Source organism: Cottoperca gobio, chromosome 21 (genome assembly GCF_900634415.1).
Source record: "Cottoperca gobio chromosome 21, fCotGob3.1, whole genome shotgun sequence".
In the NCBI taxonomy this organism is placed as follows: Eukaryota; Metazoa; Chordata; class Actinopteri; order Perciformes; family Bovichtidae; genus Cottoperca; species Cottoperca gobio.
The window spans coordinates 5,622,478-5,639,720 of record NC_041375.1 but is presented as its reverse complement, the minus strand read 5'-3'; the positions used below and the strand labels follow the sequence as shown (position 1 = coordinate 5,639,720).

Below are 17,243 nucleotides of genomic sequence, written 5' to 3'. Positions count from 1 at the left end.
CGTGCTGCCTTTAAGTGGTAATAAAGGTAGCTTTTTCATAACATGATGAATCCTCCCCCAGGCTACAAATCCCTTCTTCCCAGTCATTTGAATAGTGAGCTGGTCCCACTAGATGTTACCCCCCCCCCCCCCCCCCCTTGAAGTTCAAACTCATGTTAAATGACTTCCTTGTTCCTGTGCAATCTTTTTTGACTATGGTGTTGAAAACCAGGTGACTTGCCCTCGGGCGAGGCTTTATAAAGTCACATCCTGCATGCTGCATGAGATCCTTGTGGGCTAGCCTGGGTGTCTCAGACTTATGTCTGAGAGGTTTATCAGCTCGTGCCTCGGAGATTACTCATGTGCTTACTACCCGGATGATTCCACTTCAAACTGTACTTTTCAAGACATTTTAGTGGATACTAGAAATGAAAAACCTCACCAGTGTTTAAATGAATACATAACTTTATTTAAATAAATGCTTTGTCATAACAAAAAAAGACAAAGGTTAAAAGAGTACATAAATTACAAGTTGAATAAATATTACACAGTGATATTCACTTTAATAATTTGAGATTTTTTTTTTTTTTCTTATTCCTTTTATGTAGTTCCAAATACTGACCATTTTATTTCCCACTGTCCTCCTGCCACCGATGGGTCCATTTCACAAGCCAGTGAACACCAAATTATGAAAACCAATCGTATTGACTAATTACATCCAGAAAGTGTTATGTACTCAGAAAAAAAGCTGTACTGTCATTACTGTACTACTGAAATATGAAATATGAGTTTAAACCAAGTAGGAGATGCAAAACCTGAGGAAGTCACTACTCGCAAACAGGCGAGGTGGACAGGAAGTCACTAGTAGGGACTCGTTTTAAACCTGAACCTCAACCTGCAATCCAAACAAAAGATGAAAAACACCTGGAACATTGAAGTATTCACACACTTGATTGATACAGACAGTGAATGGTCCCAGATATTTAAATCAAAGTGATACTCTTCTCCTGGTTCAAGTATTGCATTCCCCAGATTTCCATGATTCCTGGTAACTGTCTTGCTAACTGTATCTAATGTCATGCAATTGGTGACCCCATATCGGGGAAGTGGCTAGGCCCTGATTATGACCACTGCCCATGGCGCTCACTCTTACTCTTTCCTTTCCTCTTCGTCTCTATCTCAACTCTCAACTCTGTGCAATTGGCCATGAGAACATCTCTAGCTGCGTGTTACTTTAAATCTATTTTTCCCTAAAGGATGTTGCTGTATTGAAGGTCCCAGGCATGGGCTGCACAGCCCCTGTCAACAAATATTACCTCAAAGCACCACCTTTAAAAGGTAAGCACAAGATAACACAACATTTAGCTTTTGTGGCTGTTTTTTTTTTTTTTCCGTTCCACCAACTTCATGATACCACATCTAAGGACGTCGTTGTGTGTCAATATCAATAATGAGTAACTGAAATAAGTGCAAGCTGCTTTTTTTTTTTCGAAAGTGGTAGTGGGGATTTGGTGTTGGAAGTGGGGCAAGGAGCCTTGGTAATATATTCACAACTGGAAGCCATTTAGGATGCACGTATCATTTCTTTTTTGTTACAGCAAATGAAATGCTTGATTTACCTCCAAACATCCATTGGCTTCCCCTCTCTGGCAATCATATACATTGGCATTCACATGAAAAAGCAAGAATCGTAGCTTATTGGTTGTCAAAGACAGAGAAGAGGGAGGGTTAACTGACTGCGGTTACAGAGCAGCTCCTCACACATTCTTATCCAGAATTGCCCCGAGGTACAGGCTGAGATTACAAATGGATTTGCTGTATGTTGCTGACACCATTTACAGGACATTCATTAATCTTCTCTTAATCAGAACTAAAAACTAGACCTCTTGATCGTTGTGTCAAGTATCAGCCACGGCACGGGTCTGAAAAAGGAAATTGCCCCGTTTGATATCCATGTCACTTTCACGTCACTATTTAAATGTATTTGCATGTAGGAAGGCACTGTGACTTGCACACAGAGATAGAACAACTGTACTTAAATTACCCTGTTATAACCTGTAACCTCTTTGTTTTTAGCACGCTCCCCTTGGATGTATAACCTTTGCATGGAGTTATGTAAGCAGAAGGGTTGCAGAGTGTTAGCTTCTTTGACTGCCCTGTAGTCTAATGACTGTGGGTCATTCTCCTGACAGGATACAAGGACCTATTCTTTACAGGCTAAAATCATTTTTTTTCCAAGCACAATTACATTGTTGTCATACTATGTTTCTACAGGAAAAACAACATTCAATAACTATATTTAAAAGTAACGTAATACACCATGGTTACACTGTAGTAGCAGTACTGAGGGGAAACCACTTGATAAGGAACATGGCTCAAAAGTGGGCGGTCTTTACTTCACTGAAGGCAAAGAAAACAGCACAAACAAAAACCATACAAAACTACACTTCACACAACTGAATCAGAGAAGCAACTGGCTCGACTGGCAAGTTTGATTATGTACTCAACTCGAAAGATTCGGAGTCAAACTTGAGTCCCATCACCTGAAGCTGAAAACACGTATCTTTATTTCACCGGTAGAGTCAGCAGCGCTCTCTAAGCTCTGTGTCGCCCTGCATGGCAGTGTCTGTTTAAATAGGCACAGTTGGCATATCAGGCTAGCTACATTGTCGAAGAGCCACTTAACATAGGTTCATCTGTGACGATCTGCTTACTCTTTTGTTTCCACCAATCCCTGTCCCGAGACATACTTTACATCGGTTATAGAGAAGGCCAGCCCCAAGAACACTTCAAGCGCTAGCAATACTTGTTGTGACAAAATTAAACAAAAAGAGAAAGAAAAAAGGACATTCTTTTTGAAATAGGCTCACTCCATCATACACCAACACAGGCGGATACATACCACACACACGCACTGTACACATACACGCATTCATGCACGCATCATTTTGTGAAGTTACACATATCTAAGCAGGTTCCCCTATTCATAAGTGCTCTGACAGAACCACATACCCAGATAGAGTCAACTGTTACAGCATATCCCTATCTATTGTTTGCTTTGTTTTTCTTTTGGAAAACGGACAAAAAAAACAAATTACTCTGCCAATCGTCTCCACAGTGGCATCTTGTTCCACAGCCTAAAACGGATCTGTTTTCAATCAATGTGCCAGATACTTTTTTCTTCACAATGATTTTGCGGTAATTTTACATCATACAGAGTGTTGTATTGAAACCCCCAGCTTCTATAAAAATATATCCATTGTGTGCATATATTTTCATGGATCTGCAACCAGGGGACCCGCCTCATACAAGGGGTCCCATGAGCAATAGTCAAGGGATCTAGTAAATCTTCTGGGACATTTCCCCTCATTTGGAGATGAGTACTCAACAGGTCAACAAACAGAAAAGAAAAGAAAAAAAATACAGGTGTCTTTTTTTCAGCCTGTTCTTTCGTTTGGATTTTTTTCTTCCTTTTTTTTCAACTTGAAAAAACAAAAATCTTGAAGTGAACGGAGGGCGGAGCATACAGATGTGATTCAGAGAGGAGGCGTGGGCCCTGGGTCACGTGGTGGTTAGGGGTGGGGGGGTCGGGGTCAAGGGTGGTCGTCCCCTTTTCACTCGTTGTTGTTGTTGCTGCTCTCCAGGTCTTTACATTGAATGTCCCCTCCGCTGTAGTCTGTGCCAGGGAGCTGAACGCCATACTTGTCCACACACCAGCAGATGCCTCGTTTGCGCCCACGAGATGGCTTGCACTGTGGGCCAGAAAACAAGATTATAGTTTTGTTTGCAGGTATTTCTCTAAATAGATGTTGGTGATATAGTAGACAGTATCCCCTCAGTGTAGGGGGAATCATAAACTGATTGCCATAGCGCCGCCCCATTAAACTGAAATTAAACGCCAATCCTTTCCTCGGCAAACAGAGGAACAACGGCACTCGTCATTTGTACGGCATAGTGTACTTGGATTACTCGGTCTAATGCATAAAATATTACTGTCAATATTGACGGTAGTTTGGTTAGGGTTTGTGCAGGATGTGCCAAGTTGCGCTAGTGTCAATTATCTCTGGTCTGCAGTGCGTTGGTAATAAATCAAGCACCAGGTACTTTTGCTAATGGAAAACCAAATAAGAGCGAGTGGAGTAGAGTAGAGCCGTGCCGTAGGCCTACCATGCAGTGGAAATGCGCCATTAGTGAGTAGTCAAAGGGCTGGATGGTGAACCATTGTAGCTGGCAGGCTACTACATGTTAGCGCTAGTCAGTCACAATCGTGGCCACAAACTTAAACTAGCTTGACTAGCTTAAGTGACTAGCCAGTCAGTTAACAAGCTTGTTAGCTTGTCGCTAAAAGGTCAATAAAATTTACAAATGTACAAAAGATTCCGCTTGTTTACTTTGCAAGCAAATCCAATGAAATTTGAAAGAATGTTGCCACTTCAAATGCTGGTGTGATTTTAGAGCTATAGTAGGCTACTTGGAATGGTGGGAAAAGGAAAGAACAATGAGTCTGAATACAAGATATCAATGCAAAAAAATATTTTGAAGGGTTTCTTAGTGCTTTTCTAAGGTAAACCCACCTGCTTGCGCTTGAAGAATCCTTTTCTGTCACAATTGGGAAGGTACAAAGACAGAGCCATTACACGCGAAGTGTCCTTCATTCCCTGAATGATCCCATCCAATTTTCTCCTGCATGGACCCTTTGGGGAAAGACAGCACAGGGTTAGAAAGGATTTTCAAAGGGACTGAAATGCACCCTTACTTAATTCATAACTTAAATAAAAGCGTAATCAGATATAACAATGAAGGTGTGTAGCTTGCACTGCTTGATACTACCATAAGGAGTCATCAAATGTTTCAATTCTACACAAAGTGATAATACGGGTTCAAACTAACATTGAAAACTTACAAATTCAGGCTCATGCTTGTCGATGGGCAGAGGGGAGTAGTCCATGGGGGAGCCCATGGAGCGCTGCTTGCCCAGCTTCCTCTTCTGCTCCTTGCGCAGTGCGTGGACTTTTTTACTGTTCACAATGTCTTTGGGAAGGAGTGGCACTTTAGCTGGCTGCAGCTCCTCTGTAATCTCTGTGGTAAAGGTGTCCTCATGTTCTCTAGACTCACAATCTGCAGAGGAGCAAATTAAATATGGTCAGTTAATGTCACGTTTTTAAACCTGCAAACAAGCTGCAGCTTCACATCAGTGCATTGGCATCTTAATATGTGTATTAAAAAAGAATGACATAACAAAACATAAAGTGTTTGGCACTGGGTGGCTTGTTGTGCCTGCCCTCTGCTGGAAATGAAAAGAAATGTGAATGGATTGAATAGAATTGCTTCACTTAAAGCTCCTACTCAAGCTGTAAAGACAACCTTGACATATCATCACGATCAATTATCACTATTATCATTATGTTAATTAACATTAAACAGACATTAGAATTCATTTGGAGTCGTGTTTCTGCCCATGCAGCAAATGTAAGTCAAATATTGACTCATTTTAGCTGCTTTGGTCTCCACCAAGCCCCAAAGGAAACATCTGTCTCTGTAGCTGCTAAATGCTCCGCTATGTTCCCCAGCTAGTTGCTAACTAGCCTAAATAAAATATGCATTCCAGCATTTTATATTTAAGCTGAAACAACACAAGTAATGTAATCATTTAAAAACACTGATACACACTGTAATGTGTGATCTAATAACAGTCATCATATACCTATAATCAAGCATTACGAGAAACCAGTAAAATGTCGATGTATGATTTATATTAGCAACATTTTACAGTCACTGAAAAAAAGAATTTGCATTAGCTATCTGCATAATTCAGAAATGTGAAGTTATGCAGCTTGTTTGTCCTCCCCACATAAATCCCAGGTGCTTGTCCCGGAGTTTGTGAAACCAACTGTTAATTGCTTATAGAGGAGGGCTGATCGACAGCTGATGAACTCCTACAGCTACCACATTACAACCCCCTTACTCTCTCCTTATAACAGCTGAAAAGTCATACTAAAACATCCCTTCATATAAGACCATTTACAGCTGATCTGCATCCATGGTCTTAAAGCTAGTTAAGGTCACACATAAATACAGATACCCAGGCACCAGGCAGCACATATTTGTGAACATACAGACTTCTACAACTTGGGAAAACTGCATCATATGTTGCGTGACTGCCTAGTTCCTGGAAAATAAGCTAACACGTTATCTGGACTGCTAAACTGCAACAGGGACTAAGGCCTCTGAGGGTCGTAACTTTACAGCTACGTGGCCCACATTAAACTGATTCAAATGTCAAGCTGAGGAAAATCCAGTTGCTCTGTGGACTCGTATAAATGCTTGTACATTTCTGTCCCATTTTATGTGCCTCTTAGACGTAATTTCAGCTCCCCCAGGGGGCACTATAGCCTGTTGATAGGATGTTCACAGGTTGAGGTCCTTTATCCTTAACCGAACCCCCCTTCCTTCTCTCCTCTCCTATGTTTGGGGCTCAGCCTCTTAAGCTTGGACCCCCAGCCAGAGGTTCTTTCAGGGCACAGAAAGAAGCCCTGAGCTCCCCCCTCTTGGCTTAGCTGTACCATAAGTACAGAGTTATTGTGGGGACTTTGCCAGGCCCCAACTGGCCGAAGTGACGGTGCCAGTGGATGACCCTGGTTATATTTATCTGACAAGGAAACCCGCCGTGGTGCACAGGGCCAGGCGCACTGAACCAGAGAGGAATGTTGGCTTCGGACTATAAGCCAGCTGCTGCTGAAAGACAAATCAACTTCCATACTTGTATACGGACAAGAGAGAATAAACTGGGAAATAAGATTGAGCATGTTGCCATTACTTTGCTGACTGGCCTGTTAGTGCACAGCCACCATAGAGACGTAAGAAGGAAACGGGCTACGAGAAACTGATGTTCAAAAAGCCTGACACAGCATGAGCGTCTGGAGTCTCTGTGAGGGGAGGTGGGGGTGGGGGGCAGAGTGATTACCAGAATTGGGTCTTTGGCTTCCGCGCTGCACTGCCGTCTCTTTGAAATTAATCTCACAACTCATGACTTGGCAGGCCTTGGTTTGTGTTTAGATATGTCCTTGTGTCTCCCCGCTCAGACTACGAGGCTATTACTCGCTATAAATAAGTACGTCAAACAAGCATTCCTATGCACGCCGTGCTTGTGACCACTGTGGAAAAAGTCTTAATTTCAGCTGTACAGTCCAATAACTTCTCAGGGCGCTTGATTAAAATGCCACATATTTGGCAATGAAATGTGCTATCAAAAATAAGGGCTGTGTTTTTTTAACGTGCATTCTTGTTTCATGCGTAATCTCATTTGAGCATATAAACGGCCAGACTAAGAAAAGCCTGAGCCGTGGCACATCAATTATATTCACCTTACAAGTCAGCCACTTTGACAAAATGTCTCTTTAGAGAATGGTGTCAGAAAAAATGGTTTTCATCTGCATTTTAAAAATGATGCAGCTTTTGTGAAGACAATAGTGTCTGACTTATTTTCTCCTGCACTCACAAAATCACCAAATTCATCTTTTCTGAAGTGGGCTCTTCAGCGCAGCCACACAAACTCAGTTTTTCCATGCTCAGGGTACCCAGCTTGTAAAGGAGGCTTAGAGGGTCTGTGTTTAACTCCTGAAACTCAGCCAAGACCCTGGATGGGAGCCAAGTGAGCCAAGTCATGTGCAGCTCTTCCATTCAGCTGAGCCCAAAGCTGTGTTGCTATCTCTCTCTCTCTCTCTCTCTCTCTCTCTCTCTCTCTCTCTCTCTCTCTCTCTCTCTCTCTCTCTCTCTCTCTCTCTGCTCGAGCTAAAGATTTCATTAGGACGAGAGGAGCAGAGTAGCCAAAGGAGGTGCACCTGATACTTCTCTGTTTAAAAATTAACATCTGCACACAATTATGCTTCATGAATATCCCAAGTTTCTTGCAGGCAACAGTCCAAGCATGAAAGATAAGCTACCCCCCCCCTCTTTGGATTTATTCTCTCTTCTGGATCTCTAAGACTATAATAATGCCATTTAGATAGAAAAAAGAACACGGACAATAGATTCTCCCACTTTGCATCTCTGTGCTTGCATTTGAAATGACATATTTACAAGATGCAAGAGAGTTGTGAATAAAGGTGCTGTTTAATCTCCACAGGGGGTAGAACAAGGTAATGTATGGATAAATGAGCCTGAGGGCCTGTGTCATATAAAGCATGACGTTAGTAAACCATCCTGGTCAGACTGCCTCCACTACTTAATATTTGAAAGCAAGGCTATGGCCCGATAACCCTTTAGTTTCTAGAGCAGAAAGGGAGGTGTGAACAAACCAGAGGAGTTGTGCAAGTCACTGAGGATGCATGTGACCTGAAAAGAGTTAGGTCCCGATGACCAAAGGAAAATGTGTCCGAGAGGCTTTTTAATCTTGCAGCCAAGTTACCACTGCTAGAAGTCTTAGGTAGCAAAACAATTTGCAGTTAAAATGACAAGGTTAGTATCACTAGTGGAGTAAAACTCTATGGCATGTATGGTCAGTTACATTTTCAAGAAGTGACAGATAAGATACACCCTCTGCACATCTGACAGCACTGCACACAGCCTGCTTACATGAGAAGACTAAGACTGATCAAAAATAATCCATTCCAAACCAGTTAGAAAATATAGGCTTTATCAAATGTGTTGTCCATTGTTTGCACCCCTAAGTGTAAGGGATTTATGTTTTGACCCTTATGTCCTGTTGGATGGAATTTCAGTTGTTTGACCCTGTGCGTGGTCTCCGTCAGCTTTTGAAAATGCAGGAAATAACTCTTCCCATGGTATTGTGCACACATAATATGTTTGTTGCAATCAAAAAGTTTCCTGCTTCTCTGAATGCACGGTATAAATAGCAACAAGAACAATTCAAGGATTATAAATCACAAAACAGGATTTATGAGAGGATGCAAAATCTTTCCAAGAGGGAAATGCTGTTGAAGGTAAGCAAACTTTCTGACCTCTTTACAGCTTCCGCAGTGCAAATAAATGCTCGATTGATGTTGCAACAAGCTCATGTGAAAAGCACATTATCAGAGAGAGGTGCATGGCTCTTCTATTGTACATTCGTAATGTTGGTCTGAGGTCTAATCCCACATCAGAGTTTGTGTTTTCAACAAGCCCCATGGACAGACGCAACCTCTTTTTGTATCCCCGTCACCACAATACACTTGCTTGGTGTGACGATGTTCTAACTCTCCAGTGGCAGAAGCAGCTATTTTGGCGATAGTCGAGCGCTCCTGGATGTACTGTATAAAGCTGTCCAAGCAGCATAAAAAAGAAACATCACAGTTGGCGATGAAGTACAACATTCATTTGTTGAATATGTTCAGTATAATGGTGTGAATTCAAGAATAAGGGAACCGCCTGTTTATGTAACATGATTCATACACCAAGTCTTTAAAACTGATAATCAACAATGACGCAATATCTATTATTATGACGTATTTAGGAGGATGCACAATCCATTTGATGGTATAACTTTTGTCCTTTGTGCCATATTTGGACTGTGAAAAACGTGTGGGCTCCAGGGGTCACTCTGGATCCTTATCATGACAATGATCGTGCAAGCCATGCAAGAGAACGCTTGCATTAGAGCGCTGTACCTGGTGCTTCTGGTGCTGATAGCTTTTGCAATGCGTAGACAAAAATTGTGTCGCACTTGGCTCCCACCATGCCTCGACTGGCAAAACAGTTACAAGCATCTGACACAGCTCTCACCTGGAGAAACTTCGGACATGTGGTTAATGACGACTACGTTGCCGCAAATTTCAGCTCCAGCAATTTAGCTTTGTGGGATTCTTGCTCACGTTTAAAGTGTAAGAATGAGCAGTTGTCACGTTATAAATAAATGGGAGGCAGTGAAGTGGTAACATATATATATTACTCGTGAATTTACACGATAAGTCATTTTCTGCCAGCATTCCTCTCTTATTTTCAGCAACAGGTTGCTTTATGCTGTAATCTTTTTTATATTGTTATAAGTAGGCGGCGTTTAATCCAAATGACACACCAAACCCCCCTTTTTATGAGAACGCGCACAGAGACTGAGGAAGAAAGACAGTTGATGACCATGTTCGTGGTACCTGTTGTCTCTGATTAGGGTTTTAGGTTTTGTCGAGCTAGCTTAGAGAAAGAAAACCCCGGCTCCGTCCAATTTGCTTCGTCGTACAGCCCTCAGGTGGTGGAGGTGGGATTATAGTGCACAGGTCTGGTGTTAACATGTGACCAGCATGTGGCCATCTCTGCCTTTATTGAATCACATGCTCCTATAGCGTAGAAAGACTACAGTGAGTGCTGATTTCTTCCACAGCTGTTGCCACCAGCAGGCTGGGTGTCAGTGACCAATAAGCTGTACAAATGCCACTTTAAAGTTTTACAGGGAGAAATCAGGGAAGTGTGCCAAAAAGGTTATGCGCTTGCCAGCGACAGCTCCAGTGCTGTAGACCTTATGTTCATGCCTCAAAATGCTATATGCAGACAAAAGCAGTTCTACATCAACGGTATCAATGTAAAATCTAAGAACCCGGGTTCTCTATATTTTCTTGACATTACATTTTCCACCAATTGCATGTTTTTTTTTTCTTGAAGTCCCCGTGTGATATTTCGACAAAGTGACCTTTCAAATAATTATCCTGAACACCTGCAAAAGATCAGTTGCAGCATGCTAAGCTTTCACTGCGCTGTCTCAGATGTTCAAGGTGAGACGGATGGAAAGCCACATACAGTCTTTCTTTTCGCATGAGCCCATCATGAAGCTGTCAGGCAGCTGGGGCAACACGTGAGCCGGGCTATATCTAACGTGGCATATATGTATGCGCATGCAACGTCCACAGCGGACGGAGCACGGTGGCTGGTTGTCATTAGCCCAAGTGTACGGTCAGAGAGAATCAGCGTTTTACCACGCTTTGGTTTCTCAGCTACGACGCAATATCCAGCTGTGTCAGGGAGGCTGCGAACATGGAAAAAGTAGATGGCGATCCTCAAAGTTAAATAGCTTTCTAAACTAATGTGATGACAAGTGATTATGTATGCTGCTTAGATATGACAAGGCAGTGTGGTCATACACATGTGGAGTTCTCTGGCAAACATCAGGAGACTACAGTTGCTTGACGTACTCATGACTGTAAATACCAATGAAAAATGTGTCAGTAAAAATCACTAACTCTGAAACTGCCTGGCAACAAGTAAAAATGCATCTACACACATGCAAAGAGCCAAGACAAATGTAAAGTATTAAAGTTGTCAGTAAAGGCACCAGGTTTCCTGTTGCTATGCTAATAAGGGGCATAGTATTTCTGTCCATGTGTGAGTGGAGTATTCTGGATTTGGAACCACTCCCTAATCATCTTTTGTTTCTTGGCACAGAGCAATCCGTTAAAACATAGGGCCCTTTCCGAAGCTTGAAGGACGAGGCGTCTGGTGCCATGAAGTCATATCTGTTGGCAAGCTTTCCAGGGTCTGATTCACTCGTAGGGGGCTAACAAAGTCGGAGTGCCCCCACAGCACATACCACCTCCTGAGCCTTACAATCCAAGCAACCCCTGGGCGCACAGTGCAAGAGCAAAACGTGAATTAATGCACTGCTGGGACACGAACACAGACGAAGAGCAATGTCCAGGACTATTTTTCTTACATGAGCAGAGAAGGGGGGGGGGGGGGGGGGTTATGAGAGTAGCAAATATTCCTCTCTCCCATTGTTTGGCTGCCCCAGTCAATATTTAGTAGGCTGCGGACACTTGAGCTCCTCCTCCCTGTGTTTGGCTTGCTCAGCTGGTAAAGCACACACAGACAGCTGCAACCCCACACCACAGGAAACCAGAAGCTCACCTCACCAGTACCCATCGGCGGAGCTGTTTGACAGAAGGCCCTTCAGAGGGAAGACAGAGAGAGTCAGAGGCATTCTGCTGAATCACTGCGTTGTGACTGAGCGCCCATGCAATGAATGCATCGCCAGAGGCAGGAAAAGATGCTCTGATTACCTCTGTGGGCCAACAAAGAAGTCAGATTATGTGTGTGTGTGTGTGTGTGTGTGTGTGTGTGTGTGTGTGTGTGTGTGTGTGTGTGTGTGCAAAGCCAGAGTGAGACAAAACTGCCTGAGGTGTCATCATTCACAACAATCACACACAATGCACACCCAGACACCCACACAGCCCCTCCCAAGTATACAGAGGAGCAAACACACACACAGAACTGGGAGCCTACCTTTACCAGCAATGTTTTGCTAAACATGAGGTTTGCTACGTTGTTTTGTTTTTAAGAACAATGGCATTCATAGATAAACCACATTGTACTGTAATGTCATTAAGAGGAGAGGTGTTCGGCTCACTGGGTGCAAATAGCCTAATGACTCTGTCAACAGCCAAAATGAGCCCAATGGCAGCCCATTTTATAGAATGAGGCATGTAGCCAAACCCTTTGTGGTTACCACCTACTTATCTAGATGTTGACAAGCTGCTAAAAGTCTGAGTGACAGTGAAGCTCTCTGCTCTACCAAGAAAAACCTTAAATCATTCAAGGCTATTGCCTCCACTCTCTTTCTCTATCTAACTATCTCCATGTCTTTCTCTCTTTTCCCTGCGTCTCTCTCACGCATACAGATTTAGTGGTAATCCGACTCTGAACACCACACCATGGGTAGCCTGCAGACCTAAATCTATCTGAATTCAGCTTTAACAAGTGGCAGTGGCACCTCTTTCTTTCCAATGTTAGTCGGTTCACTGTTTTTGTTCCTAATTCCACCTTGAGACATTTCACGTCTCAAGGTGCGAATGGTATTGGAAAGGCGAAAATGGAAGACATAAAAAAAGCTTAATGCGCTCTGGCGCGAGGATGGAAAATAGTAATATTTGACAGACACTTGTTACACGAGTGGATATTAAAAGGCGGCAATTTGCAGAATAAGCTCCACTTCCCACATTTTCCTCTTAATATGCCTTATATAAATACATTATGAAACATCGTCTGTGCACTACATGATAAAGTTTTGCACTTGGTTGAGACATTTTTTTGTAAGCGTCATGATAACAAACCTCTTAATAGAAATGCGTTTAATAATCCGCGCTGCTTTAAAATGGAAATATTTTTAAACTGTCTGGATCCTTGTCAGCCACGTACTCCTGGGTCTCGTTAGACCGCAGTTTGACAGCCGCCGCCCCGCACTAGAGACTCAAATCATCCGGGACACTCCCGCAGCGGAGCGCTGAGCTGCCCGCAACAGATTAACCACCGACACCACGAATGAAATTGAACAATGGATCCACCGTGTGTGTTGTTACTATAAAGATTCACAACGAGCAGTTTAACACAACAATATCGTTACAGCTAAATGATGATCGTGCGACATCAAGGTGCATTTTCTGAGAGGAGGATTAAGCTCGTGCAGCCAGTTTAATGAAGGCAGTGGATAAAAGTTAATCAGATGGCACCTCAAACCATCTGTCAAACACGCGCTTTGTCAGAGAGCAGCGGCTACGTGTTCTAGAGGGTCTCATGGTGAGGGAAGGAAACCACCTTGATGAGGCAAAAATATAATTTTATCTACAAAAAAAAAAAAAAAAAAAAAGATTCATCATGAAAGACACTTGTGGTTGTATTTACTCCCGCAGCGGATCCCCACACGGGACAACATATGATCAACCCCTGATCCACAGAGGAGAGCCTGCTGTCCATCTCTATGACACTGTTACATTGATAACTGCAGCCGCACACATTCCCAAGCATGCATTGAGTCTGCCGGACGGTGTGCATCTTACCTATGGGCAGGTGGGCAGGTTTGTATCCTTTCTCGTTGGCGCACACTCCTCTGCCGTGGAGAAGGGCGTGCAGGGGTTTCTCCTCCCCGCTCCTCGGCAGGCAGCGGAGGCCCTGGGTGCACGTCCCGGTGTAAACGCCGCACGCCTGTCCCTCAGACAGGGCGCATGTAAGGCAGCAGCCGCAGCCCGGCTCCTTGACCAGCTGGCAGCCGACCGGGACCGGAGGGCACATGGACAGCGCCTTCTGGTCACAAGGCTCGCACGGCACGTATGAGCCCAAGCACCCGGACAGCCCCAAGATAAATGTCACCAAGAGGCAGAAACTCAGAAACATTGTTGGTGTTCTCTTCAGTTATAGCATAAACCTCAAATGCGAAGAGGAGGGGGAACAAAAGTAGACTGGTCTAATGAGCACAATGCTTCAGTCAGATAATCCGATTTTTTAAAGCTAAAGCCAAGAGTCTTTATCCAAGAAGAGTGTTACTATCTGTTTAAAAACATTAATTACAGGTTCTGCGCAGTGCACCATGCAAAAAGTGTTCAAATATATGTGTTGTCCTCTGCAGGAGCAAGCCAATTCTTTGCACAAAATCTCAACTTCTCTCCCCTTCAGTTTGGACTCCAGTACTTTCTCCAGCAGAAGTTTCCTGAGCAGACTGATCAACTGGAGAGCTGCCTTGCCTTTTTAAAAACAGCCGAGCCCAAACCCCTAACTATGAATACGCTAAACAGCAGGGAAGGGCGGCGCACTTGTTCCACGGCTTGGCAGGCGGCCAAACATTTTTTTTCAGCAGCAGGAGGATCACTCTTTCACCCTGAAGGCTGAACTGATGCCGAGGTGCAAGAGGCAACAGCAGAGAGCAACGCAACCCTCATGAAAACATTTCAGCACGGAGCAAAACCTGCAGGCTTTCACTGTCTGAAGATCTTCTGGGGAGAATGTGAAGCTACACATCTACAGTGTTCCACACTGCAAGAAATTATATTCTCAACAAGTCAAACACACTCATATTCATCAAAAGAAATCCCACTAATGTGGCAAACGCAATTCTTTTTTACAGTGGGTGATATAATTCCCCTGGAGATTCATAGAAACAAATAGTTCAAGATTAGAAATGTCACTTAAACAATGTGTACTGTCTTCAATGAATCACAAGTAGTTGTTGAATTGAGAATACTGTGCACATTTCTCATTCTTGGATTTGAAAACATCTGAAACCTTTTTTTCAAGTCTCAAGGAAAAATCATTTTCTTAGATCATGATTCTTTCGTGTCCATAAACAATACCTCATCAGTAACCTCCTGCCTGAGTCATATGGGGCTTATTGTCACGGGTTGAATGGAATATCCTCAGTAAGGAAACATCTCAAGTGCTGCTTTGCATTCATGGTTGAAAAAAAACAAACAAAAAAGGAACCGGAATGACCATATGCGTGTTCATTATTGAATCACTCACTTATATAAGGGATGGAACTGAGTCTATAAGTCACCTTTAAAGTCGGCACCTGTTGCTTCCATTGGACATCATTTGTGTTACAAATGTAGCCAGAAGGGAAATCCACCAACATTCTCTCTCTCTCTCTCTCTCTCTCTCTCTCTCTCTCTCTCTCTCTCTCTCTCTCTCTCTCTCTCTCTCTCTCTCTCTCTCTCTCTCTCTCTCTCTCTCACACACACAAACACACAAATATATAGAAAGAGAGTCATGTGCAGAGAAGAAAGAGAGAAATGGGGGAGCATGTCACAAACTTTGAGATTTGAGGCAACAGCCTGACAACTTAAGTGCAACTGGGCTCTATTATTTTATAGCCTGCATGCAGAATAATTCCTGATTGCTTCAGCGTGTGGTCTAGCTTGCACCACATATGCACTCTAAATCAGCCCAGCCGGAGCTGTTATTTCCATCTCTTCAGCTTTCAGGACAGCTTTTTCTTCCTTAAGTAATAGCGGAGTGCTAGGAAGCTGCATCGGTTGTCCACTCACTGCTTGATAAACGGCCACGTGGTCATTTCCTAAAGGTGTCCATCATTTTATCTAACCCTGCATTTGCAGGCAGAAGATCCATAGAGAAGTGATTTACTCTACTGAGTAGATGAGGAGTGATGTACTTCAGGTGACCACTAGAAGGCACTGTTAACAATGATAAACTCTGCAGAGGAGCTGACTCACATGTCCTCTTGTATATACTTAAGAACTGGTACTGAGTATACACTAACTCATATAGTAATGAAATACAATAACCAATAGATTAACACGCTGTAATAGCACAAGTTAGAACTGTGTTGCTTTTGTATTGGTATACATGACTCAAAAAATAGAGCTACTTGAAGTATTTTATACCAAAAATGTTCTCAATGGAATTAGTGACTAGATAATTACATAATGTCACTTACATAAAATTGAATTCACATGGGAGTTTCTAATTTTCTTTGGAAAAGTTCTGAGAAATGTGATTTGTTTTCACCACAACATTAGTATGGCACATGTTTAGTGTTTCCTTTACTCCAGTTCAGCCATGATTGTTTAAAAACTTGGTTTACAGAGGATGTCGAAGGGTTCCATAATAACCGTTTACATATCTGGACTGTTTTTTGCTTCTTTTTTTTCCATGGCTTTTCCTCTGGTTTCCCTTACATGCCTCCTTCCATGCTATCACTTCCCATCTTTTGCATTCAAGCATAAACATCTGGAGTGGACTGACATTTTTTCAGAGCCTGACACAAAGGGACAGATCCTGAGAAAAAAAGAGGTCACAAATTAATCCAGCAGCCACAGAAAGTGTACTGAGTGAACTGTGATGGTTAAACTTCTCACCAGCCAGCTCCGGAGCGAAAGACTGCGGTGAGTCAGTGTTCCCTCCAAAACCAACAGGGGCAAAACCCAGCAAGAGCAAACTAAGACATAAATCTGAGCTACTTTGGCCAAACCCAAGCAGCGAGAATGAACAGGATTAAGACGGTAAAGCAGTGTGGATTAATGGTGCATCCCCCAGATTTAAGATGGGCATGGGACGGTGGATGAAGAGAGAGGATGACAAATTACAAGGAAAATATGCTCCCGGTTCAAACTCCAGTTAAGGATGTACAGCATTATACATGTTATCATCACTGAGGGGACACAATGTTCTTTTTCTCTCTTCTCATTCTTTGCTCAATAACAATCTTAATTCCCCAAAGATCTGTGCATGCATCAATCCATATAAACAATAACTAAGAGCAAATTCTTGATGACTAATTGACTTCTTTGAGTGTTGGAAAAAACACAAATAGAGAGCGAGAGACGGTAAGATTGTTTTTGAATGACAGCGTAGATTATTCCTGATTGAACTTCCTCTAAGCTCCATTAGTTACATCATTATGTTGGTAGACATTCTTTTGGAGATCTAGTTCAAGTTATAGTTATATTTGTCATATGTAGGTTAACACAGGGTCAACGGTACAATGAAATGTGTTTAAGAGAGACAGCATGTCAGCAAAATGTCCTGAATGGCCGGGAGACTGTTACCAATGGTGT

The 17,243-nt window shown here is 42.8% G+C and overlaps 1 protein-coding gene across 1 annotated transcript; it reads right to left on the bottom strand.

The window, feature by feature from the left end:
* Positions 1-426: 426 nt before the first annotated feature.
* Positions 427-14,383, bottom strand: igfbp5b (insulin-like growth factor binding protein 5b). The gene is made up of 4 exons (XM_029459099.1): positions 13,734-14,383; positions 4,883-5,097; positions 4,554-4,673; positions 427-3,731 (listed from the first exon to the last, which is right to left on the bottom strand). The coding sequence occupies exons 1-4, from the start codon at positions 14,065-14,067 to the stop codon at positions 3,594-3,596; spliced, it is 807 nt and encodes a 268-aa protein (XP_029314959.1). The 5' UTR covers positions 14,068-14,383; the 3' UTR covers positions 427-3,593.
* Positions 14,384-17,243: the final 2,860 nt, after the last annotated feature.

What these genes read in the sequence shown, in the direction of transcription:
- igfbp5b (XM_029459099.1), bottom strand. Translation starts at nt 14,067, where the DNA reads ATGTTTCTGAGTTTCTGCCTCTTGGTGACATTTATCTTGGGGCTGTCC. An exon ending in ACCTGCCCACCTGCCCATAG is followed by an intron (nt 5,098 to 13,733) that starts GTAAGATGCACA and finishes GCTCCTCTGCAG; the next exon opens with ATTGTGAGTCTAGAGAACAT. An exon ending in ACAAGCATGAGCCTGAATTT is followed by an intron (nt 4,674 to 4,882) that starts GTAAGTTTTCAA and finishes CTTTCCCCAAAG; the next exon opens with GGTCCATGCAGGAGAAAATT.